Genomic DNA, 23057 nt, shown 5'->3' on the forward strand with positions numbered 1-23057 from the left:
AGAGATTACAATTATTTTATAAACAACGTTTATGGCTACATATTTTCTTTTTTCAATTTTCTACCAATCAGAAGGTGTTTTCGTATTGCACCTGAGTTGTGCGAGTCTTACAAAGCGCTTTTAATACTATAAAATTCAATCAGGAAGAAGAGATGGCGTTGTCTCCGAGATACACGCGTGTGGGGGCGGAGGAGAGCCGTGACGACCTGGCCCTAGTGCGGCACGGAAGCGGCAAGTTCTCTGCGCAGACAACACAGCGCAGCTTCACGACTGAGGATCTGCCCAGCGCCAAGTCGTTCGTGAACGTATCGGATGCTGCAGAGGAGACTAAGAAACGCTCTGGCTCCGACATCTTCGAGAGCAGTCGTATGGCCATTATTAAAGGCATACAGGGCGTTGGACTCGATCGTGTGGTGGACTCAGTGCAGAAGGCCTTCACACCTGACGACTCGGAGCGAGTATTGAGAGCCGAGTGGCTCGTGGTGGAGACGGAGGAGGAGCAACTCCAGCAGCTCCAAGAGGTTGTGCACAAGCTTCAAAAGGCTTTCAAGTTCTCCAATAGACTGCGGACTCTAGTCAAACTGGCTAATAGTACACTAGCCAAGTGCGACGAGCTCGTGGAGCGCAGTCAGGCGCATCTGGAGCAGTGTAACCTTATGTTCGCTCAATGTGCGACCGAGATCGCCACACTAACGGACTATTTGAGTAAGTTGAGAGAAGCTGTGATCCCGCCGCTACAGACCAAGGACCATAACGAGGAGAAGAAAAATGCTCGACGAGCAGAGTGGGCGCTGGCCAGGATGACTCAATGTTCTCAGTCTATGGTGTCGGAGATGAGAGAGAGCTTGGATGAATTGGATGACTTGACGACCGAGTGCACCAAGTTGATGGTGCAGAGTATCACGTTGCTGCATATGAGAGGAAGATCTGCTGATTTTAGCGGCACTGGTGTGGCTGCAGGCGCGGCTGGTGTGGTGGCTGGAGCGGTCGTGGGTGTGGCTGGAATTGTTGCTGCTCCAGCGACGAGTGGGCTGAGTGTACCCATCTCACTTGCGGGCAAGAGTTTGTTTCTGTCGGGTATTGCGGCTCTGACGCCGTCCAGTATCATGCTCACCCGTAAGTTGTTGTGTCTGGTGGTGGTGTTTATGGAATGTCTGACTATTTATTCTTATCGAACAGGCCAAAGCCAGCAGCTTCATGGACTGTCGTCGCTGGTGGTGAATCTCAAATCTTGCTTGGAGATTATGAATCAGAAAAGGGAAGAGATGGCAGTGGCTTTTGCAGCGGTGGAAGGTCTCGATCTAGATATTAAGCAAGCGACGGACTTCTGCCAGGACGCGATCGAGCTGGAGAGCTCCATTTACGTGAGTTTTACTGGAATATTTTCTTGTGTGGTAGAGAAAATTTACTGTATTCTTTTGGTGAAACTTGTAGGAGAATTCGTGGGGCTTTATTGAGGATATCAGTGTGAAGCTCATGACGCTCAACCAGTCGGTACAGCTCTTCCAGGCGTCTCCAAGTATCTGGCACTTTTGCAAGTCGGAAGATGCCATGTACCAGTACCTGCTTGCTGAAGAGGAGGAAAACTGAGCTCCAGTAGGATACTGTGACCACGGAATACACAATTCATCGCCACGCAGCAGCAGAGGTTTGTATCCACGCAACTATGCGCGGACATTATCGCCCACTTTCATTTTGTACATGTAGCCATTTTGCGTCGTATTCGCAAAAAGTACATACCCGCTTTTGTCAATCAATTCTTTTGTCAACTTTTCTACTACTTAGTAGTAACTTACAAACAGAACTCAATTTTACATTCCTGGCCATGGATCTGTACGCGGATTTGCCGCTGGCCAAGGGCGCGAAGGCGTCCTCAGCGCTCGATGCAGATGGCAAGCCTAAAGCCTCCCTGTCCTCTACCAGTTCCGGTACGTGTTTCATCTGGGTCACGCCCAATGTCTTCTAAGCTCCACCACAAAAAGACCCACCAACTCCTCTCTATATCTCTGTAAATCCCGCCTTTTCTCGCCTTCTAGTATGGGCCAGCGCGCCGTTGATGGTGCCACAAGCGGCCAAGAACAAGAACAACAATCGCCCGACAGCGGTAGTCACCAGTGTAGGGTTTTGTGGCCACAGGCAAGAGATTTCGATGGTGTAAAGACTCATGACGATGTTCGAATGTCCGTTATTGCGGGCAGAGCATGTCGATGCTGCCCGCTGCATTGGCCGCAGGAAGAGGCAAAAGCCCGATGCGCTCGGCCATCTCATTGGCCTTCAAGCCAGCGTCGGTGGCCAGGAGAGCGATGGCGGCCAACGTAGGATTCCAGAAGGAGCAGAAGGACAAACCGGAGGCAGCCCGGCCAATAGGCAGTGGACTGGGATACGTTGCGGCCACGGAGGTGAAGGTGACGTCACTGCAGCAGCATCAGAAACAGGAGAAGGAGGACGTGGATGTGGGTCTTGATGCCGCTGGAGGACACTTTTTCCAGGTCACATATCGAGACGAGTACCATCCTGCACGACCTAACAGCTACGAAGTGTACTGCAAGGAAAGAGAGGACAGAAAGAAAATGGAAGAAGTGAAGAAGGAGCTGACTCGACGGCAAAGAGAGCAAGAAAGAGAGGTAGGAAGGGACTTATATCGGTGTGTGAGCAACGTGTGACGATGTGGACTGGACGATATAGGGCAAACTGGAGCGTGAGCAATTGGCAAAGGATCTGGCTGAAGGTCGAGCGCCAACGATGAAGCTACCGGCACCTGCTGGACGCGGACGAGGCATGACTATGCCGGCTTGGATGCGCAAGAAAATGTTCGTTCATTGGTGTGAAAAGGATCTGAGTGAGGCTTACTAACTGCTAAGCTGTTACAGTGAAGAAAGCGCTGCTGTGGCCGCGTCACAGCCCGAGAGTGAGCATGATGGCGACCGAGACAGGGAATCGAAGAGCTCAGAGATGAATGCAACTGCTACTGAGGGGCAGTTTGAAGACGCCGTGGAGCGACGAGGCGGCCTGGGATTCTCGAACAGGGGCATTGGATTCTCTTCGTCCGGAGTAACAGCCGAATCAAATGCTAAACCTCGAGGGAACACTTCGAGTGGTGGCCATCACGATAGCAAGGATAGAGATTCTGCACACAGACCAGAGCTGGATGAGTTTGGGAGAGAAATTCGACCAAAGCGAAAATATGGAGACCAGCGCGAAGGTCGTAGGGTGAGCTCGAGCAACTACGACGACAGGCGCGACATCTGGAACAGGAACAGTGCAAGCGATTCTTCTAATGAGAAGCGGCGGCGTACAAGCGGCTGGGATCGTAGATCGCCAGTGAGAGCGTCTTTAACTAGCTCTGTGGTGCTACTACAGGTGAGAAACTATCGCCAACGTAGCTGCGTATCGATCCCTGCTGATTAAGTGTGTGCGTTGTTAGAATATGGTTGGGCCAGGTGAAGTGGACGATGAATTGCAAGAAGAGGTTAAGGAGGAATGCTCTGAGAAGTATGGCCCTGTGATAAAGTGTGTGATCTACGAAGTGACCGGAAGAGTCCCACCTGAAGAAGCAGTTCGAACATTCGTCCAGTTCAAGAATGCAGGAGATGCTACGAAAGGTACAGTGGAGTACAGCAAGAACCTCATACCATCGAGATTGCAACTGATTGTGTGTTGGTTTAGCTTTGACAGGGTTGAATGGACGATTTTTTGGAGGTCGCAAGGTCAAAGCTGTGTACTATGACGAGGGCAAATTTCAGAGAATGGACCTAAACAGCCAGTAGAGAAAGACACTTACAAATCACCATGTAAGTGAGTTATGGACACGCTTTATTTGTTTGACAACTACATGTCGTTTGTGTGACCGTGCATCAGAGTAGCATTGTGATGATCAATAGTGCATTCAAGTTTGAGCTTGGCGAACAAAAGACTTACATTATTCCTGTGGATAATGCAGCACGACGGCTATGGAAATAACAGCAAACGATGTGTACAACGCCAGTAGAGTGTAGCAAAGCCGCGGGCGGTATCGAAAGCCGTCGTACGATGCGATCCCAATGTTCAGCAGCAAACTCAGCAAGAGGTATCCGAAGCTCATGTAAACCAACGGCGACGGCTCGCCCATGGAGAGAGGGCCCCGTGAAATGATGGCGATCGTAAGTGACAACCCAACGCCGACCAGCAAGTTGAACATTGGCCCCGCAAAGCAGCCCGCGAACGCCATAGTAGGGAATCCATCGCGTGCGATCGCCATGTTGGATACGAGGTCTCCAATAGAGTTTCCCCACGCCAGAACCTGTGAATCATTCAACAAACCCACGACAGTTAGACTCTATACTATTTCTGAAGCCTCACAAGACCATGAACGCACCGATACTCCTAGAACGGAGCTGGAAATCCCGAAGAGCTGACCCAGTGTCTCCAAAACAGCAAGCACTTCATTGGCAATGTTCATGATCCAAATGACCGACATGACAAAAGCCAAGCAAATCAAAAGCGCCAATTGCCAGCCTTCTGGCGGTGTAAGTGGAGAAGTGGAGTACTCGATGGTAGCGCTGAATATTCCACCCACAACGATGACCGTCATTAGGAAAACGGGATCTTCAAAGCTGAAAGAAAACACCGATATGCCGAACAACAGCATCGCGAAAGGTGGGCACACTACAACCAGGTTCTTATCCCACGTATCCTCGTCCACCAGCGGGATCGTTAGTCGTCGAAGAAACACAGTGAAGACTTCGATAGGAGTCCAAATGAACCGCATAAAGGCCCAATAGATACCTCCTCCCGCTCGGATAATAAGTCTTCTCCACCGCTTCGCTTGGACCTTTACTCGATCGAAGGAAGACACAGCCATACTCGCCTCCAGAGCAAGTTCTTCTTCTTCTTTGGCTTCCTGCTCCTTTCGTTGTGTCTCGTCCTCTGATGCTTCTTCCACTTCTGTTTCAACATCCCCCGCCTCGGCAGAAGGTGAGAACTCTTCGATATCACTGAGTGCATGAGCGTGATACCCGCGCGTCCAGCGTCTCGCTGAAGCCCCAAATTGTGCACTCCGTTCCAATGATTCCCAAGTTGATTTACGTTGACGTCTTTGTCGTCTCATTCGACGTAGTGAATCTTGCATTGACCCCACACACATGGACGACGGTCGCTTGAGATGAACATCAGTGACTTCTAGTAACGATTGGCCTTCAATCGGCCCCAACTCGTCACAGATGTGAGGCTCTGATCGTGGTGTCGGCAACGAACTCTTGCGATACAACAGTCGATCGAGAAACCGCGGAGACGGCTCCGATTGCTCTGAATCCGAGAAAATTGGCGTGTGATTGAACGTGTCGTAGACTTGAAGCGTTTGGCTCTTCAAGTACGGCCGACGTTTCTGCTCTGTGGGCTGTAGTAGCATCAACGGACTCTCCGCAGGACTCTTTTCACTCATCGATGACGACGACCAGTACTGCAGATCATCGTCGTCGTCCAGCACAGCGTAGATGGACTCTTCTGGTACTCTTGATGGGAAACACCAACGGGCTAAATACTTGTCCGAGAAGACCACCAATACGTACACAAAGTAGATGCACAGGAAGCCGACAGCCTCCAATAGCTCCACTTTGCCGTCGAAGAACACTAGTCCTAGATACAGAACAGCGATCAAGTAGAACATCACGTCACGTAGGAAGGTGCGTGGGATCAACTGGTCCTGACCTTCCGATACGAGTCCCACACACGCCGTGATGACGGTCGTCACTAGTAATCCACCACCAAGGATGGACGTCACGCCGATCGACGGCGTAGGCGTTGCGAATGCTGCAATGTTGGAGAAAACGTCGGGTGACCCGTTACCGAAGCTCAAGAAGGTCACACCGGCCACGTGAGGAGGGATACGGTACTTCTCGACGATAGCCTGCAATACCGGGCAGAAGAACTCGTCGGCCGTGGAGCTCAGTAGATACAACAGCAGCACGAGACACAGCACGAGTGCGGCCTTGGCTAGAACAGGCGAGCTCTGTAGCAGTGGCGTGCAGTGTACCAGGTGATCGTAGTCGATGAAGCTGTCGCCCGTACTGGATGGCCCCGAGCAGTCGTAGGATGGAGTGTCACGGACTGCAGGGTCCTCGCCGTTGACAGCAGCAGCAGTGACCGACGCCACGGACGCGAGCCACAGCGACAGCAACGTCAGCAGTCGCGACCACTTGAGCATGACGACGGGAATAACGGAGTGAGCTGCTGGATCGCGAAACAGGAATGAGGCGAACGTACGGAGGACCACAACTTCGTGATGTGGACCGGGCAATCGACTAACTGGCGAAGCCATGACTGATTCAAATGCAAAGTCTAACGTGGCAAGAGAAAGGAAGGCTGAACCAGGAATCCAACAAAAACACGCGTAGCAAGTGCTGCTGCTTGCGACTGAGATATCGGATACTACTCACAGCCTGTGAATGGACCATCAAACATTTGTGATGCAGAGATTGCCTTCGTTGTTGCTGCAGTAGCGACAGAATCTATCCAAACCAATCAATTCCTGCGAGCTCTTTCGCTTTTGACTTCAAACTTTGAGTCGAAGGTTTTGTGAAGAATATGGAGGGGTAGCCGTTGGAGATGTTGAGATGTCTTGGTTTGTGAAGAATACGGTGTAGCCGTTGGTGAGTCTTGTAATACCACCTACTGCGTTGTTTATGATAAGAAGAAGCTGCGGCACTATTTCAAGAAACGAAGATGTCTGCATGTAGCTTTTCCATTCAACTATTTGTCAGGTAAGATTCTCCTGTGGTGTTGCAGAAATATCCATCGTGGTGGATATTTCTTCGCCATGCCGTTCCTTCCATGCGGTGCAGCATGCTGTGACAGGGCTGTCAACAGCCTAATAGCGGTGCCGGCATCACCGCAACTGCGAATTTCGCTAGACTGTCGTTGTCTGGCCAAGCCTACCACACCAGCTCAAAAACATAATCTCGATCTCCGCTGTCAGCAGCTCGCTAAGAGATGTCCTTATTCTGGGCAACAAATACAGGTATGCATGTATTCGTTGACATCGACTCCCGTTGAACGGTCTCCGCTTCAACCACTTCAACCAGCTGTACCCATTCTGCTAAATGGTGTAAGATACACAATATCATATTCGAATGACAAGCTGCTGTCATTTTTCAGGTTCGCTTTTGCCGCTGCTGCCACCTGAACATGGCGAAAAGACGCAACGGCCACAAAATGTCACAAAGTCGTCACCGAACATCAGATAGCAAGCGATCGTCGTGCGTCGTTCCACGTCAACTTGACCCTTTTGGATGTGCCTATTCCTGCTCACACTTGGTTTCACCGGGCCAGCGGCACAGGGCTCCATCCAAATTGACATGGTTCATCGTCGTCGTGCCAAGCAGCAGGTCGTTAATGCGGGGGACTCCAATTTGTCCTTCTCTTTCGCCTGCGGCGGCTGGCTCAAGATGTACCTCTTCGGTGTTGCCAAGGCGCTGCAAGAGTTCGAGCTCGAGAAGAACGCGCGGCTTATTGGCTGCTCAGCCGGCGCGCTGACGGCCACGGGACTGGCGCTGCGTTGCAATTTCGACGCAATCCGCGACCACGTGCTCCATAACATCGTCCCGCAGGCGCACTCGTCGCTGGCCAGCTACTTTCGTGTCCGGCCGTACTTGCGCGACACGCTGGCGCGGCACGGCGGAATGGACCAATTCGAGGCGCTCAATGCGTCGCAACAGCTCACGATCGTCTACACGTCGCTGTCGTCGCTCAAGTCGCGACGCGCGACCACCTTCGAGTCGGCGGAGCATCTGACGGAGACCTTACTGGCCTCGTGCTGCGCCCCACCCATCGCTGGGCTGCCCTTCAAGCTCAATGGGGAGTGGATCATGGATGGCGGCATGCTCGATTTCCAGCCTGTATACAACAGTAAGACGGTGACAATCAGTCCGTTCTACTGTGTCGGCGCCGATATTAAGCCGTCGGTATACGTGCCCATGTGGTGGGCATTGATCCCGCCCGGAGTGCGCGATGTCGAGTGGTTGTTTGACTTGGGCTACGAAGACGGTCTCAAGTGGATCGTAAAGAACGGATTGACTGGTGGCCGCAAGGACGTCGTGATCCCAAATAAGAGCACGCACTACGCTGGCGGATGGAATACAACGGTGGGTCGTGTGGTTGGCTACCGTGCCTGCGAGAGCCACTTCCTGGACGCACTGTTCATCGGGCTGTTCGTGTGTTTATGGAGGCCAATGGCATTCATTTGCCTGTACTTGGAGCTCTATCTGCAGGCTATTGTGTCTGGCGGCAAGGCCGTGGTCTTTGGAGCCGCGGCCAAGCTGCTAATTTCGAATATCATCATGGCCGCGTTGGCAATGGCCCTGGCCACATTGGGCCTACAGGACACAATGTTGTTCCTGCTAGGACTTGCGGCGACAGGATTCTTCTTGGGTGGAATGGTTCTACTAGTGGGAGGTCTACAACAAGCGAGTGCGGCGGCGTCGGCCGACTGGCAGAAGTGCCGTTCGTACATGCGCAGCATCACGAGTTTGTCGCTCTTTTTGCACAGCATGCCAGTAATCGGCGCTAAAGTACAGATCAAGCGTCACGAGTTCCTACTGAAGCATTCACTAGTGTATCGTGTCGCGATGCATTTCGTGTAGACAGTAGAAACCACCTAAAATATTGTACCACCGAGATATAGGTGCGACCAATGTATCTTATACAGCACACACGTACGACCCACGCACACGAAGGTCTCTAATCGACTCGATTGCAAGGTGAGACAGCACCGCTATCACGGTTAGTGAAGCTTGCCAGCCGATGCCAAGCACCTAATAGAATCGTGCGACGAACAGCGCTCTGATTCAGCAGTTTCGGTCGTTTCAGATGTTGGTGATGGAGGCTCGTCGAAATCTCACCTCGCGACCTTTCGCGAGTGGTACATAAATAGGTGGAACCCAAATTTTTTAGAATGGGTATCATCAGGCAAAATGGGTAACAAATGCATCTGTCGTGCAGCCTGCACTGCAGGCGGTAATAGGAGGTGGCAAGAACGCTCCTTGCTCATAAGAAACACGATTGGATTTTAATGGTGCTCAGCACTGTTGACCTTCTGGCGAATGCTTGCTTGGAAGGCCGTTACTATAGAATGGTAGCATTTCAATTTTTTCATTGCGTGGTAAGATGATTACATCCACCAAAGAAGGACAGGTACAGCAATGAACGAAGATCTCGGGTAGAAGGACTTCATAGTTGTGATGTTCGAGGCGCCGGAAAGTAGGGTGTCGCGGTTTTCAGAAAAAAGACTCGCACTTATACGGGATCTTACAAATAATAAGTGTTCTGCATCTTTGTCATGCTGTATTTGACAACATGTTTGGATTTTCTTATAAGTGCGAAAAAGCAGCACAAGATCTTACAGTCCCTGAGTTGTCAGCAAGCCTGACTCAGGTCCAGAACACGACCTGTTGTTTCTTTGCAGCGAAATACCCATTTGAATAGCTATCCAAATGCCCATTTGTTGAGCACTGAATGGGTCCACGACCTTTCATCTCATGACGTCACAGGCACTACTGTCACCGAATAGTAGTAATATGTGCTGTATCATTCATCACGCCATACAGTACTCCGTATCGGTCTGATTGATGGACTTGCCAAACCGCACATTCGGTGGCACAAATTCTCTTATGACATCAGACAAGTCTCATCATGGTGTAGTGGTGCAGTGCGACTTGTCGACGAATAGCTCCTCATGCGTTCCTCGAGCCCGCAGCGCGCGACTCGCTCGGTCTGACTTCGCCATCAGATTTGCTTTCTCTACCATTCGCATCGATCTTGTTTCCTCGCTGTAATGGCTCGCCGTCGCCATGATAGCCACGCGTCTCCCAAGACATCGTTCAAGGACATGTCCTTCTCGTTCGCCTGCGGAGGCTACCTTAAGATGTACCTCTTCGGCGTTGCCAAAGCGCTGCAGGAATTTGAGCTGGAGAAGAACGCACGCCTCATCGGCTGCTCAGCCGGCGCTTTGACGGCGACAGGGTTGGCACTACACTGCGACTTCGACGCCATCCGTGACTACGTGCTAAACAACGTCATCCCTGGTGCACACGAGTTCCCTGGCGGGTATTTCCGTGCACGGACATTTTTGTTGGACACGCTAAAGGCTGAGGGTAAACTGCACGAGTACGAGAAGCTCAATGCATCGCAGCAGCTCACGGTGGTGTACACGTCGCTATCGGCGCTGACGTCGCGTCGGCTGACGACGTTCGACTCGCAGCAGCACCTGACTGACAGTCTCATGGCTTCATGCTGTGCTACACCAATTGCTGGAATGCCCTTCAAACTCGGCGGTGAGTGGGTCATGGACGGCGGGATCTTCGACTTCCAGCCAATCTATGACGAGAAAACGGTGACTGTGAGCCCATTCTACTGCACTGGAGCAGATATTAAACCGTCGGTCTACGTGCCGATGTGGTGGGCTATGCTGCCGCCCCGCGTGCGCGACGTAGAGTGGTTGTTTGATTTGGGGTATGAAGACGGACTCAATTGGATCGTGAAGAACGGACTCACTGGCAAGCGTAAAAATGTGGTCATCCCAAACAAAAGTGCCGAGTATGCCAGTGAATGGAGCACGACGGTGGGGCGTGTGGTTGGATACCGCGGCTTTGAGAGTCGAGTACTGGATGCCCTCTTCGTGGGGCTCTTTGTATGCCTCTGGCGTCCTCTTGCTTTCCTCTGTCTGTACTTGGAACTGTACTTGCAGGCTATCGTTTCGGGCAGCAAGGCTGTGGTCTTTGGAGCCGCGGCCAAGCTGTTCATCTCGAACATTATTATGGCCTTGTTGGCGATGGCAATTGCTACTCAGGGTTTCCAGCACACGCTGTTTTTCATGCTGGGTCTGACCGCGACTGGTTTCTTCTTGGGTGCCATGGTGCTGCTGGTTGGTGGTCTGCAGCAGGCTGCGACGGTTGCCTCGAACGACTGGCAACGATGCCGCTCTTACATGAGAAGTATTACAAGTCTGTCGCTCTTTCTGCACAGCATGCCAGTGGTGGGCTCTTGCGTGCAGATCAAGCGCCATGAGTTCCTGCTGCAACACTCCCTAGTGTATCGCGTCGCAATGTACTGCATGTAGTCACCTTGCGACTCTTATTATTTAGCGAAGTTCTGCGTAGTAGACTCAGTCTACATGTAGTAACAAAAAGACTTTGCATTGCATCACGTGGATTCAAGGTCTTGTCTTCGTTTCAGCGGTTTAGTTTTCATGACATCACGCGCGGTAACCGAGGGCGAACGCGCCACTATCCACTCGCCTCTTGCATGTCCGTTGCAACCGACCCGCAGCAGACACGCACGACTCGTAGGCTTTGTCGTACCCCACGATCGGTTTTGCGACTTGCACAAGGTTGCGTGAAAGCGGTTAAGACATCTACTTGTAGATCTACTGCACATGTCCGGCGTCGACAAGTTTGAGTAAACTCTCGTTCATTAACTGCATCACACGGCTACCACAATACCGAAAAATGCTATTTCCAAGGAACAAAGCCATAAAACGAGTCCAAATGATGTGATGGGGGCTCTCATTTGTCGCTTGTTAACGATACTCACGAGCACACATCCTTACAAGTACTTCATATCCTCACTCCGTGCCATGTTCACAACATAATTTACACAAAGACGACCTGGTCTGGCGCGGCAAGTGGTTTCTACCTCATCGGTAGGACAAATCCCATCATTAGAGCGCGAACTGGTTAGCGTAGACTCCTTGGAAGCCGAACGTATTGGTGAAACGTGTGACCTGAATTGCTCCTGACATTAGAGTAGTCGGGTGTTCTTGGTGCTTCGTGAATGCAGCATCGCCGTAAATCGGATCGCTGGATTGAGGGTCCATGTTGACCTTGCGTAGTGTGAGGTCCGTGAAGCGCAACAGCTTCAACTCGAGACGGTACATGAGCATCATCATGCGCAGCGCCTTGGCTTCGTCGTCGAATGCAGCGATCACAGCCGTATCCTTCCAGTTACGACGACGCCAGGTGCGCAGTGCGTGGATCCATTGTTCCTGAGTCTCGGGCGTCGACGCTCCCAGCACTATACGCGTGCGTCGGAAGTGTTTGATCGAACGTTCGGTGTCATGCACTGAGCGGACGGGGCACAGCTCGACGCAGAAGCGGTTGGGTGTTAGTCCACCGTCAATGGGCTGCACCGATACGCGGTGACGAGTGAGCAAGAACTGGCCAATGAAGCGACCGTCCTTCTTGTCGTAGTACTGCAGCATTCCGCCTTTGAGCTCGAAGTAGAGAGGATCCTGTAGAGAAGAAGAGCAGGTCAGCAGCGGATAGACTAGATAAAGGCCGATCGACCTACCGCCTGTCGTCCGATATCGTGTAGCAGCAAGTAACCTTCGTAGTCGGCCATGGTCTGTCCGTTGTTGTGCTTGTGCTAGTTAGTAACTCGAGGAAGAGTCGCTATCGAGAAATGACCAGCGGCAGTTAACCACGTTAGTGCTTGCTAGCAATTTCCGTACTGCGGCCTTTGCTTTCGCGTCGGCCTGTCCAGGTGTGGAGCATTCTGGTCATCATCGAGAGCATTCGGACCATGGCACCGTTACGGCTGTTGGCGGCGGTAGGGGAATGACTCCAGTGTTGAAGTCAACTTCAGTTATTCTGTAAGCTAGGATCATGGCAAATAGAAGTGTATTTACGGTAATCGATCTTTGAACCCTTCTAACAGCATGATAAGTATGCGGCTTGGAAAATCAACTTGCAAACCTCTTGTAGAAGAGGAAGCGACGATAAGCTCTCTCAACGAGTTTCGCGCTACATGAAAGCCTTCGATATAGACCAGTTTTCGTGGATGGAGCGCCACGAATGAGGCGGCAGTGGAAGTGACAAACGATATTTCTCGGGGTATGTGGTGCCGCGAGCGTGATGGCGGCCGGACGTCGCTGGACTGCCGGCGTGAGTAGCTTGTCGGCTCAGTTCTCGCACTGGATGCAGCACAGCTTCATCTCAAGATGAGTACGTGGCAGCTCAGCTCGCGGCAAATATATCTGCCGGTCGTCTGAACTGTACGCCTTTGGAACTGGCGTGGATTACCAAATGGCGTGCAGGGTTCTCGCTGGTCATATCGACTTCACCATAAGCTTTCTGCATTTACATTTCATCAGGGCGGGCGAGTTGTGCAAAATGGCTACAGGTGCTTGAAGCCTCTTCTTCAAGTGTATGCTGATCACCGCGACCCAGCTGTTCAACAGCCTGTTGGCTGCTCAATGCGCTCGGAGCGCGCTGTGCTGCTGGTGAAAGTTGACAAAGCGCTTGATTGTGCTCGCGACGCAATCGTTTTACGTCTCGGTCGGGCTTTCCAGCATTTTGCCCCTGCCGGTGAATCGGAAGCTCGGGGTCGTGATGACGAGGAGCACGACAAGGCGATCACAACTAAATTATACGAATACATGTGCATGAACATGCACACTGCATGTACAGGCAGGATAAGAAGCCCGCAACTGCGGACGGGCACTACAGCCGAGCCGAATACGGACGACGAAGGAGATCAATTGCCACTGGCAACTTGCCAGTGATCATCGCTGCTGCCGGCATGACGTTGGAGCTTGAGACAAAAGGATTCACGGCGATCACGGCTGGATACACCGCTGTCCGCTTCGGCTATAACCGCGCCACTTTCCAGTAGAAAGCTTCCATGCAAGCCGCTGCTGCCACGCTCCGTGTCCAATTGCCTCAATTGGCGCTCGCTTCTTGTCTACAAGTATCATGAGCCTTTCGTCGCCATCTCGCCGCATCAAAGTCGGAACTTCCCGACATCCAAAGCGTTGTGCGAGCAAGGCGAGCACAATCAGCAGCAAAACAGGGGAAAGCCTGGAACAGGGGGGCGCACATTACACACAGCGATTCAGCCAATAGAAGCCGACTGTTGCTGACCATATCCTTCGAGAAAACATATTTAACAAAGTACTGTCACAGCGTTGTACCCAGATCCATAGATCACCCTGCATCCATTTCCTGTGAAACTCAATGTTGATGAACTTTCCATAAATCTGCATCTCAAACCCTCAATTACGAGCTCTCAAAGAAATCCCGAGCCAAAATACGAAATCGCTATCAAGTAAAACGTATCAGGTTTTCACACTTTCATAGAAGATCCATCTGCGGTTTTCAATCACACACACTCTCTTCCTCCTTCACTTGCGCTCACTATCCAAAGCGCCTCGGTTGGAGCTTTACTGCGCCCTCTATTTAAAGCACAGAATGTGTGTACGGCCTCCAAGTGCCGCGCGCTCTGCTCGAGCCGAGCGGGCCGCTGCCAAGGCCGTCGCGGCCGGCGGGTCGCGTGCCTCGATATCCATGCGCCCGCGCTCATGTTCCAACGTTTCTACGGCCTCGAGTAGCTGGTCTCCTACGGGCATCAACGGGGCTTCACGCGACACAGTCTCGGGCCGCTGGGTCGAGGATGCGGCCGCCCGTACGTGCGCCAAGTGTGAGAAGGGCTTCTCGCTCGTAAACCGCCGCCACCACTGCCGCGTGTGCGGCGAGATCTTCTGCCACGCCTGCTCTCGGACGCGCATGGTGCTGGCCACGAACCCTGGCGAGATTCCACGTCGCCAGCGCGTATGCGACCCATGCGCCGCTCACGCGCACAGCAGCGCTGTTCTGTACGAGGCTGAGGAAACGGCCCTTGGCCCACGTTTCCGCACCAAGACGGAGATCAGCGAGACTCCCCCAGTCACGGAGGAGCTGCTGCTGGCCAAGGAGAAACAGGAGAACACCGTTGTCAAGACGCAGACCAAGCCATCGGACGCGGACAGCAGTTTGAGCTTCATGGTGGCCTCGGCCGTGGGCTTCGCGGCCGCCTTCTGGTTCCTCAAGGACGAGGTGGCCATGTCCAACCCGGCTATCTGGATTTTGCTGGCCGGCTTCGTCAAGAACGTGTACGAGATCGTGTTGAGGATAAGCGCCGCCAGACAATTCACAGACGGCGTGACGGACCTGCAAGATGCCGAGAAGATCTTTAGCGGTATGGATCTAGACGCCACGGACGACCTGTCTACCACGACGACCGCCACGTCCACATCGGCCGTCTCGGAGAAGCCCAAGGAGAACAAGTACGCTGGTGTCACGATCACACCCGCACTGAGTGACGAGCTCATTGCCAGCTCCCAAAAGTCGTTGGACAAGGTACTGGAACTGGCCAGCGTGGACGTGACGACGGATTCCGCCTGGACGGAGGAGATCCCCACCACTGAGAACGTGACGGTCCACTCACGCGACGGCAAGCCGTCCCGCATCTACAAGTGTGAGGGCGAGATCCCTCTCTCCCCTGACGAGCTATTTGATGAACTGTACACGAACCTGGAGGTGAGCAATGTGTGGAATGTGACGGCGGCCGAGAGTAACGTGATCTGCAAACTGGACGAGACGACTGACTTGGTGCACCTGATTTCGGCCCCTGCTCTTGGTGGCGTGATCTCTAGTCGTGACTTTGTTAACACCCGCACGTGGCGTCGCCAGGACGGTGGAGGCTACGTTATCGCCAACAGCTACGCCGGAAAGAACATTTTGAAGCCCCAGAAGGGCATTACTCGAGGTGAGAACGGCCCGACGGGCTGGGTCATCCTGCCGCACCCGACGTCTCCGTTCAAAAGTCGACTCATCTGGATCCTCAACATGGACATCAAGGGCTATTTCCCGTCAAGTGTCATCCGCAAGGGCTCCATCAGCGAGGTATCTTGCTTCGTGCGTAACCTGCGTCGTTACATTGCTGAGAAGAACGGTGGGGACGAGTTTACCGCCGAGGCTTCAACTGAGGTGCAATAAATTGAAATCAGCCTGCATCAAAATCCCAGAAAAATCAAGACCAATGACGAGTGATGTTGCTACTGAACTGAGGCGGGCAATGCAAGCGGATCGAACGCTTGCTTCTCGCGCCTCTAGCTCTCAGTTTGGCTCTAGTCTTGGTTCTGTATCTGTTTGTGTCCGTTTTCTAGTGGAGCTGTCGCGTTCAACGGAAAATTCGACCAATTAGCTTCAATCTACTACTACAACTCAATCAAGGTCAAGCGAGGTGACAGAAGACATGAAACCCAGCGACCGCCACTATCGTGTCACCCGTGAGCTCAACGGAATGCCGTCGGACGACGCGATACCTGACAAACTTCTTTTACATTTTACATTACCTATTTGCTTTTTTGTTGGAACGATGATACAATAAAGAATACTAGCCTTACTTAATTGTTTATTGTGCTGTGTAGCAATGGCTGGACATGGAGGATGGTGGAGTTGGAGATGGCAAGACACTGTTGATTAATTTATCTTAACCTTTTTTACCCATCAACGCCCACTTTGGCGTTAGTTGTGGGCTTTGTAGCTCCCCAAGGTATCGTGGGGACAGCAAACGCGTTGACGACAGAGGCTATGCTGACACCTTTGGCTGATGGAGGAGTTGTGTCAAGATCCCGAGCAGTGTTGACGACCTCGACGCCTTCTTCTTCTGTTTCAGAGTCCGGAGAAGTTGTGCGACCAGCAGCATATTTCTTTGGAGAAGTTGATTTGCTATTCGCCTTTGCATTCGCGGCTGCAGAGCTGAACTTGGACATGGCTTTTGATACAGCGACTGCCGAGCCGAAGGATGCCAATGCTTGTGTGCTTGCGCTGAGTGCCGAAGCTGTAGCAGCAAGATTATTGCGGTCCCAGTACCATCCCATGACTCGGCTCACCGTCCATTCTGGAACTTCATCGTCATCGAGTTCGTCCCAGACTTTACAGAACAAGTTCCTGGTAATTAACTCTTGGCCCTCGAGCTGTATCGCCACGTCGATGAGAGCGTCAACGTGATCTTCCTTCATTGCCATGAGGAAGAGCGCATCCGTGAAGCCCAGTGAACGTGAGAACTGAGCTCGCTCTTCAGCACGATCTGCTTCTTGTTCTGAGAGACGGTCCCATGTGGACATGACGATGGCCATGAAGACATTAAGCATGAGGATGCAGAAGACGATATTGCCCGTGTAAATGAAGATGGCGCTGAAGATTCCTCCTTGGTCGTATATTGGACCTGGATCATACAGCCCGAAGTTGAGCTCAAAGACGCGAAAAAATGCCCGAGGGAATGTCGCCCACTCGGTGAAGTTCAAGCCATACAACATGTGGCCCGCGAACGAGTAGCCCACAATGACTGAGAAGTAGATTGGAATGAAGGACATCACTTCGGGCATTGCGCCGTAGATACTGCGCATGAGGCGTCGCCCTCCTTTGGTTACTTGGAAATATTTGAGCGCGCGAGCCGTTAGCAACAAAATGTTGAGAAGGTTGAGACCTAGCAGTATCCGATCCCAGATCATCAGTGGCAACGGATTAATATATTCGTCGAATGTCTTGAGCTCCAGCATTTTTTGGCGTGTTCCTGCTTTTTGGCTGCAGTATCGCCAGATTATGATTGCGATGTTCACTAAGATATTGCCCCAGTCCCCGATATTGTTCATCAATCCGTATCGAGCAATGTACTACAAGCACACAGAGCAAAATTGTCAATTACTAAGACTCATTAGTTAGCGAAATATAGGCAATGCTTACAATTCTGTAGTTGCCCCCAGAAAGAACGCAGACGTCCCAAAGCTCGAGAAGCGCGAAGTAGACGACGTGGCCGATATATATTGCTTCCAAAATCACGCGAACGATGTTTTTCTTCAGGTGAAAGTCATACGGCTCGAGGTTCAGTACGAGCACGTCAGAAGATGGAGTTACTCCACCTGCGAGATTGAAATCTATCGTTAAGTGTACGATCGACAAGACGCGAAGAGAAGGATTGTACAGCGCCATAACGATCACAACTTCCTTGGTTTGACGATCCACCCAGCCGTGCTGCTGCATTAAATTCGCTTTTACCAGTTCGTCGGCTCCATCCGTAGTGCTACGAAGGAAAAATGTCTGGTAGCCACTGATATCTGAATCATTGTCGGTCGAATACGAAAACATCTCGAGTGATTGGAGTTCCGCTAAACTCTCGTTTGTTCCATTGGTGACGCCAAAATCTTCGACAGACTCTTGCTTGGAGGAGTAACATGTTTTGTTTTGAAGCAATGGCGTGTCGCTAAAACAACTGCTGCCTTTGTTTACAGAATCACTGAAGTTTAGTGCCGCATACCGAGTTTGCCATAGATGAAATCCACCTAGAATAACTGTATGGGATGCTAATGTGTAGGCTTCGCTTCCATCACTTCCAGAATACATAATGCTGAGGAAAGAGTTGATGAACCAGTTCCAGAAGTCGTTAATACTGGTAATGTCATTGAAAACAATGCTTGATGATCCTTGTGGGGTCATCAGCAACTCCGTCTCAACAATATTTTGCACCACAGATCCTATAAATTTCGAGGTTAGACGAGTGTAGGGCAATCGAGAACAGCTTGCTACGTACGGCCAGAGATGTTTCGGTCCATGAGGAGAGCAGTCAAATAGATAGAGACGAATGTTATGAAAGCCAGCAGCTTTCGCGATAATAGTCGGAATTTGCGTTTTTCCTTGAGGTCCCGGAGCAAAAATTTCTGAGGAATGCCAACCGGTCGAGGCTTGGGCATAGCAGCCATCGATGTCACAAAACTCGGCAACGCCTTCATGGTCTCCACTTGACGATTGATCCCCGTCACCTTCACGCAGTACTAAACCGCTCAACTAGCTGCTACGCTTAGCATGCTATTCTAGAAACTGATGATCCACTCCTAGCACCTAATTCGGGAATTTTTCATGATAGAGAAGTTCGCTGCACAAAACAAAACTAAGTTAAGAAGTGCTACCATGAGTGGTAGGAGTGCTCGCTCTCGAGAGATGCCTGAAGCCAAACACGGTACTCAAATTAATCTCCTAGGGTATATGGTAACTCCTAATCTCGACGAATGCTTCTGTTTGGTACAGTGAACGTGGTGGTATCTCGGTACGCTTTGGCATTGCAGAGGAAGAACCAAAAGTTACGTTCGAATGCTGCTAAACCGAAAGTGCTTCGATTTCGCGACGAAGCTATTCATATGCCGCCAATGCCGTCAACCAGACAGGCCCCACCTGCAGTTATACCTTATCGTATACGTGCAATACCATCATCGAAGGATATATCCACTCAGAGTCTTTATCTAACTCCAAGACCGACGTTCCCAACTCGAATATCAATCCAGAAAGGAAGCAATCACCAAGAAATGATACGTTCTAAGCATGTTGAGCCATGTATAAAGAGTAGCTGTATCAGGTACGGAGACGTGGTAGAAACGAAAGCACATTCATCCCATGCAAACACGCCGTTGAGGCTGTGCAAGGCCGACGAGATGGAGCTGCTACAGAGCATACACTACCAGCTCTGCCATGCCGAGGCAAAAGCGGAAAATACTTTTCGACGACAGGAGCAACAAGCACAGGTTTGTTTCAGTTTAAACAATATCATGACGAGAAACTTACAAAAAATGTGAAGTCACAACTGCTGGCAGCATGGAAGATATTACAGTCGAAGCTGCGTCAACTGCAAAAGACCGCAATCGGCCTTGATTGTCAGCAGCATGCAAACCTGATGAAGACCTTTGTTGAAAACGTGGTACATACTACCAAGTTTGCTTTCCACTCGTCAAGCAATGATTGTGACGTGCTGTGCAATGCAGACAGAACCCAGCGCACTACTGGCCGTGAAGCTTCCCCGTTTTCTTGACAGCATAACGCAGCTGTGTACCTCCGTTCAAATAGCAGTTGACCGGTTAAGCTACTCTGACAATCCTTTTCAATTGAAGCAGCAAATGGAAAGTCTAACCTTGGAGCTTGACAACCTGGTAGACTGGATACAGGCTACAAACACCAACGATTCTGTAAGTTCATACAGCCATTTCACAAGTTTCTAGGCTCATGGGCGCTGATTTTTCCGTTCCAGATAACCAGCACTATTTCAACAGACCAAGAAATGCAACGCCTGGCCGAGCAGTCAGCCACAGCACTGCTTCAAATTGCTCATCTCGCCACGGAACTCAGAGTCGGGAGTAATTCTGGGACGCAGCTCCTTAACTCTAACGAGAATGACAACCTGGACTGATCACTCACGCTAAAAACCGTTGCCATTGATCCACATCGTTGAGGTCTACTTTGACAACGTCAGAATTAGTAGCCCCCTGCTGCTTGGCGTAATTTGTCAATCCACTTGTCGCGCTCTTGGATGTTCTGAGCACGCAGCTTAAAGACACGCCCACTATCTGCCGCCGACGAGCGCTTTTTGCTGTTCTTCTCGAAGAATCCTCTTTGCAGTTCGAATACGTGTGCTGACTTGCCTGGGGTGATGTCGAAGCCCTCACCAGCATCTCGTGATGGATCAACCTTGCAGCTGTTGCGAGACACAGTACTGTCAGCTTTAATTCAAACGTTCGGTTCACAAGTTCGACTCACCCAGTGAGGCAAAGCTCTTTGATAATTTTTCCACGCTCGTAGTCATCCTTAGTCCTCGCGTAGATAAGATTGGCACCGATGAGAATGAAGTACCGTTGCTTCCAATTCTTCCGGCCAAGGGGGTTTAGCACGTTTCCACCACCTCCCTGCTTGATCAAATACCCCTGCAGCTCAGTAACTTCCTTATCCTGGGCGGCTTCGATGACTTTTTGTTCAGGGAGTTGAACCTAAAGGGAGGGATTTCCACCTTACGTTAACCTCAACATGCACAAAATACCCTCAAAAACGTCTACGAACCGAGACGAACGCAGCTTCTTCCAGCAATTCCTTCTGCTTCGTGGCCATTGTGTGCATCCTGGTCAGGTCATTAATGGCGCCAACAAGCGCTTCTTTTCGCAGCTGTATAATGGCGGAGAATCCGTTAGTCAGGCTTCGTTTAAAGCAATCTCCACAGCAAACTCTTACCGATTGGAGTTTCGCAACTTCGACTAACTGTTTGTTGACATTTTCTTGCGCCTCCACTGTCTGCTTTTGATACATTTTTTGCTTGGCGTTGAACTCCTCAACTTCTTCCTCCTTTTTCTCGATCATTTCTTCTACCACATCGGTATCGTGCTGGCGGATTTTGTCCAGTTTCGCTGAAAACTCGGCAAGCTGCGGTCGAATAGTATTTTGCATGAACTTGGCAAGCTCCTCTTTCTGAGTTGTAAATCGTAGCGAAACATCAAGTAAGATTCGTGAACTGTACCAATAGTGTAGCATTCGACAGTACCTTCACTGGGCCTTTAGCTTGGTTAGTGAACTCCGCCATCAATTCAAACAAGTACGTCTGATAGTGGTGATAAAAGCGCTGTAAAATGAGTACAATAAACAATGATTAGGTTGAGATATCCCATCGTGGAGTCCTAGTATGGACGTACTTTGAACTCTGTTGACTGGAAAGAGTACCCATCCTCATCATCTTGAGGACCCAGCATCAAGTGCGCATCAACTTTGTCCGTCATCTTGGTGTGGAGTGTAGTGAGTAGTGACTGGCATAGCTCCGAGGAAATTCGGTTGTTCTCCTCCTGGATCGTGGCGAACACTGACTCCACCAAGTCACGGAATAATTTCTGCATAAAAATGGTTAGACAACACTGAAGCACATTTCTAGACCATAGAGTTCACTATATACCTGCAGCAAAGTACTGAGTTTTCCCGATTGAACCGGCATCGTGCGCAATGTTGTCTTTGCCTCGCGCTTTGCAGCACTGTGAACTGCATAAAGAACCTCGTTTTCGCAAGGCAACTACCAAGCACTAATATGAGAGGCGATACACAGCTTGATCGTCAAATAAGTGGTACTTACCTCGATCAATTCCTGGCGCTCTCGGACCGGAGCAAGCGCTGGCTGGAATCCTTTGAGGTCTGAAATGTCGACAACGCTGCCTAGTCGTTCGGACATTCGAAGTTTGTAGAGTTTGGCTCCATTCTCGACAACATTGAGGCAACAGTTGTGAATCGAGTCCTTCCAAATCCGACCCTTAAAAGCCTGTCAACACACACACTTTATAATCTGAATAACCCCACGGTGCAAGTCTTGAATTTACCTTGAACACGTTGTCACGGTGAGCCAGCATGGAGACAACGATAGAACCGATGAGCGGGCCATTAAGAACAACGCCCTTTAGATAACGATTGTGGATCGAGTCGGTGAAGACGCGCGATAATTTCTCCACACGTTTCTCAAACGCTTCTGATCCTCTTGGTGGGACAGCAAAACATCCCTGATCCAAGAAAACAGTCTCGAACAGCTTGCTAAAAAATGCACTCGACGAGTCTTCAGGCAATGCAGCCAAGGCATTACACAAATACGTCTGCTCCGCTTCCTGTAGCGACAATCCACTCTCCTGAACCTGCTCTTTCAGCTCACCAGTAGTGACATTCTGCACCACCCAAAGCAGCTTTGGTGACTGTGGGAAAGCTACCGAAAACAGACAAAACAAACAACGATATTAGCCAAGACAAAACTAAAACTTCTACTAAATTATTCAACTTACTGTAGGCAGGTGGTGCATCGCTCTCTTCAGTATTCGACGCAAGAAACGCGAACTGGTCGACAGCTTCAGGGCTTAAGTGGCCATCCACATGGTTCACCACAACACTACTCAGACCCGCGAGGATTGAGTACAGCAGTGTGTCCAATCGCTGCAATAATATAAATAACTGTTAGTCAAAATAAAAGTATAATAGGTGTATTGTGATAGCCTTACCTTGTCGTCTCCGAAGCCTGGTCGGTCCAGCACGGCCAGATATTTGGCGTTGGGGTAGTTAGCACGCTTGATATACAGCCATACACCAATGCTGTGACATATCATAACGCAATCATATATCGTTCATATAATAATCATAATCTGTATATGATATGAGATCCGCACTCTGTCTCGACGTCCTCTTCAATCCCCAGGAGACTCCGCACCAATGTCGTCTTGCCGCTTTTCTTGGCTCCATGGAAGCTCACAACCAGCACAGGTTCAGCCAGCCGCTGCAGGAAGGAGATGGCTTCCTTCTGGATCTGCACGTGGGCGTCATTAGCCTCGTCCGTCGTCACAGCCAGCAGCTGCCCCGAGAAGAGCAGCTCCCCCGCCATTTTAGGTTGTCGAGGAATCGTAGGTACAGATCTAAATCACAATTAGAAACCCTTCTGAA

At 50.8% G+C, this 23057-nt stretch overlaps 10 protein-coding genes across 29 annotated transcripts; 6 read left to right on the forward strand and 4 right to left on the reverse strand.

The window, feature by feature from the left end:
• The first annotated feature begins 85 nt into the window (after positions 1-85).
• On the forward strand, positions 86-1768 carry PPTG_02582 (hypothetical protein). Of its 3 annotated transcripts, XM_008893712.1 has the most exons (3): positions 86-1116; positions 1180-1364; positions 1435-1768. In XM_008893712.1, the coding sequence occupies exons 1-3, from the start codon at positions 153-155 to the stop codon at positions 1588-1590; spliced, it is 1305 nt and encodes a 434-aa protein (XP_008891960.1). In that variant the 5' UTR covers positions 86-152; the 3' UTR covers positions 1591-1768. The 3 variants fall into 3 exon arrangements, with proteins under 3 accessions (XP_008891960.1, XP_008891959.1, XP_008891961.1); XM_008893711.1 differs by having other exon boundaries at positions 86-1364; XM_008893713.1 differs by having other exon boundaries at positions 1180-1768.
• Positions 1769-1799: 31 nt separating this feature from the next.
• Positions 1800-4921, forward strand: PPTG_02583 (hypothetical protein). Of its 15 annotated transcripts, none has more exons than XM_008893726.1 (8): positions 1805-1928; positions 2037-2116; positions 2199-2624; positions 2686-2810; positions 2871-3360; positions 3425-3602; positions 3667-3791; positions 3941-4921. In XM_008893726.1, exons 1-7 carry the CDS (start codon positions 1826-1828, stop codon positions 3765-3767), a joined length of 1503 nt encoding a protein of 500 aa, XP_008891974.1. In that variant the 5' UTR covers positions 1805-1825; the 3' UTR covers positions 3768-3791; positions 3941-4921. The 15 variants fall into 15 exon arrangements, with proteins under 15 accessions (XP_008891965.1, XP_008891972.1, XP_008891962.1 ...); XM_008893715.1 differs by having other exon boundaries at positions 2037-2104; XM_008893714.1 differs by having other exon boundaries at positions 1804-1928; positions 3667-4921.
• Positions 3760-6480, reverse strand: PPTG_02584 (hypothetical protein). Its single transcript, XM_008893729.1, has 2 exons — positions 4355-6480; positions 3760-4279 (listed from the first exon to the last, which is right to left on the reverse strand). Exons 1-2 carry the CDS (start codon positions 6293-6295, stop codon positions 3920-3922), a joined length of 2301 nt encoding a protein of 766 aa, XP_008891977.1. The 5' UTR covers positions 6296-6480; the 3' UTR covers positions 3760-3919.
• Positions 6481-7251: 771 nt separating this feature from the next.
• PPTG_02585 (hypothetical protein) lies at positions 7252-8757 on the forward strand. Its single transcript, XM_008893730.1, has one exon. It carries the CDS (start codon positions 7266-7268, stop codon positions 8613-8615), a length of 1350 nt encoding a protein of 449 aa, XP_008891978.1. The 5' UTR covers positions 7252-7265; the 3' UTR covers positions 8616-8757.
• An 846-nt stretch (positions 8758-9603) lies between these two features.
• Positions 9604-11714, forward strand: PPTG_02586 (hypothetical protein). The gene has a single exon (XM_008893731.1). The coding sequence runs from the start codon at positions 9806-9808 to the stop codon at positions 11087-11089; it is 1284 nt and encodes a 427-aa protein (XP_008891979.1). The 5' UTR covers positions 9604-9805; the 3' UTR covers positions 11090-11714.
• Positions 11508-12503, reverse strand: PPTG_02587 (hypothetical protein). The gene is made up of 2 exons (XM_008893732.1): positions 12319-12503; positions 11508-12259 (listed from the first exon to the last, which is right to left on the reverse strand). Exons 1-2 carry the CDS (start codon positions 12367-12369, stop codon positions 11690-11692), a joined length of 621 nt encoding a protein of 206 aa, XP_008891980.1. The 5' UTR covers positions 12370-12503; the 3' UTR covers positions 11508-11689.
• Positions 12504-12724: 221 nt separating this feature from the next.
• On the forward strand, positions 12725-13641 carry PPTG_02588 (hypothetical protein; the record flags this gene model as incomplete). Its single annotated transcript, XM_008893733.1, has 2 exons — positions 12725-13407; positions 13476-13641. The coding sequence occupies exons 1-2, from the start codon at positions 13223-13225 to the stop codon at positions 13639-13641; spliced, it is 351 nt and encodes a 116-aa protein (XP_008891981.1). The 5' UTR covers positions 12725-13222.
• A 431-nt stretch (positions 13642-14072) lies between these two features.
• On the forward strand, positions 14073-17348 carry PPTG_02589 (hypothetical protein). The gene has a single exon (XM_008893734.1). It carries the CDS (start codon positions 14217-14219, stop codon positions 15780-15782), a length of 1566 nt encoding a protein of 521 aa, XP_008891982.1. The 5' UTR covers positions 14073-14216; the 3' UTR covers positions 15783-17348.
• Positions 16289-18577, reverse strand: PPTG_20950 (hypothetical protein; the record flags this gene model as incomplete). Its single annotated transcript, XM_008894377.1, has 3 exons — positions 16289-17464; positions 17535-18322; positions 18379-18577. The coding sequence occupies 3 exons, from the start codon at positions 18575-18577 to the stop codon at positions 16289-16291; spliced, it is 2163 nt and encodes a 720-aa protein (XP_008892625.1).
• A 788-nt stretch (positions 18578-19365) lies between these two features.
• Positions 19366-23053, reverse strand: PPTG_02592 (hypothetical protein). Of its 4 annotated transcripts, none has more exons than XM_008893738.1 (13): positions 22787-23028; positions 22622-22712; positions 22409-22556; positions 21959-22332; positions 21718-21891; positions 21544-21657; positions 21290-21481; positions 21142-21219; positions 20835-21068; positions 20667-20768; positions 20370-20596; positions 19747-20307; positions 19366-19660 (listed from the first exon to the last, which is right to left on the reverse strand). In XM_008893738.1, exons 1-12 carry the CDS (start codon positions 22996-22998, stop codon positions 20088-20090), a joined length of 2166 nt encoding a protein of 721 aa, XP_008891986.1. In that variant the 5' UTR covers positions 22999-23028; the 3' UTR covers positions 19366-19660; positions 19747-20087. The 4 variants fall into 4 exon arrangements, with proteins under 4 accessions (XP_008891986.1, XP_008891983.1, XP_008891984.1 ...); XM_008893737.1 differs by having other exon boundaries at positions 19518-19660; positions 21718-21900; XM_008893735.1 differs by having other exon boundaries at positions 19391-20307; positions 21718-21900; positions 22787-23053.
• Positions 23054-23057: the final 4 nt, after the last annotated feature.

The sequence above is a fragment of the Phytophthora parasitica genome (assembly GCF_000247585.1).
Source record: "Phytophthora parasitica INRA-310 unplaced genomic scaffold supercont2.2, whole genome shotgun sequence".
Lineage (NCBI taxonomy): Eukaryota > Oomycota > Peronosporomycetes > Peronosporales > Peronosporaceae > Phytophthora > Phytophthora nicotianae.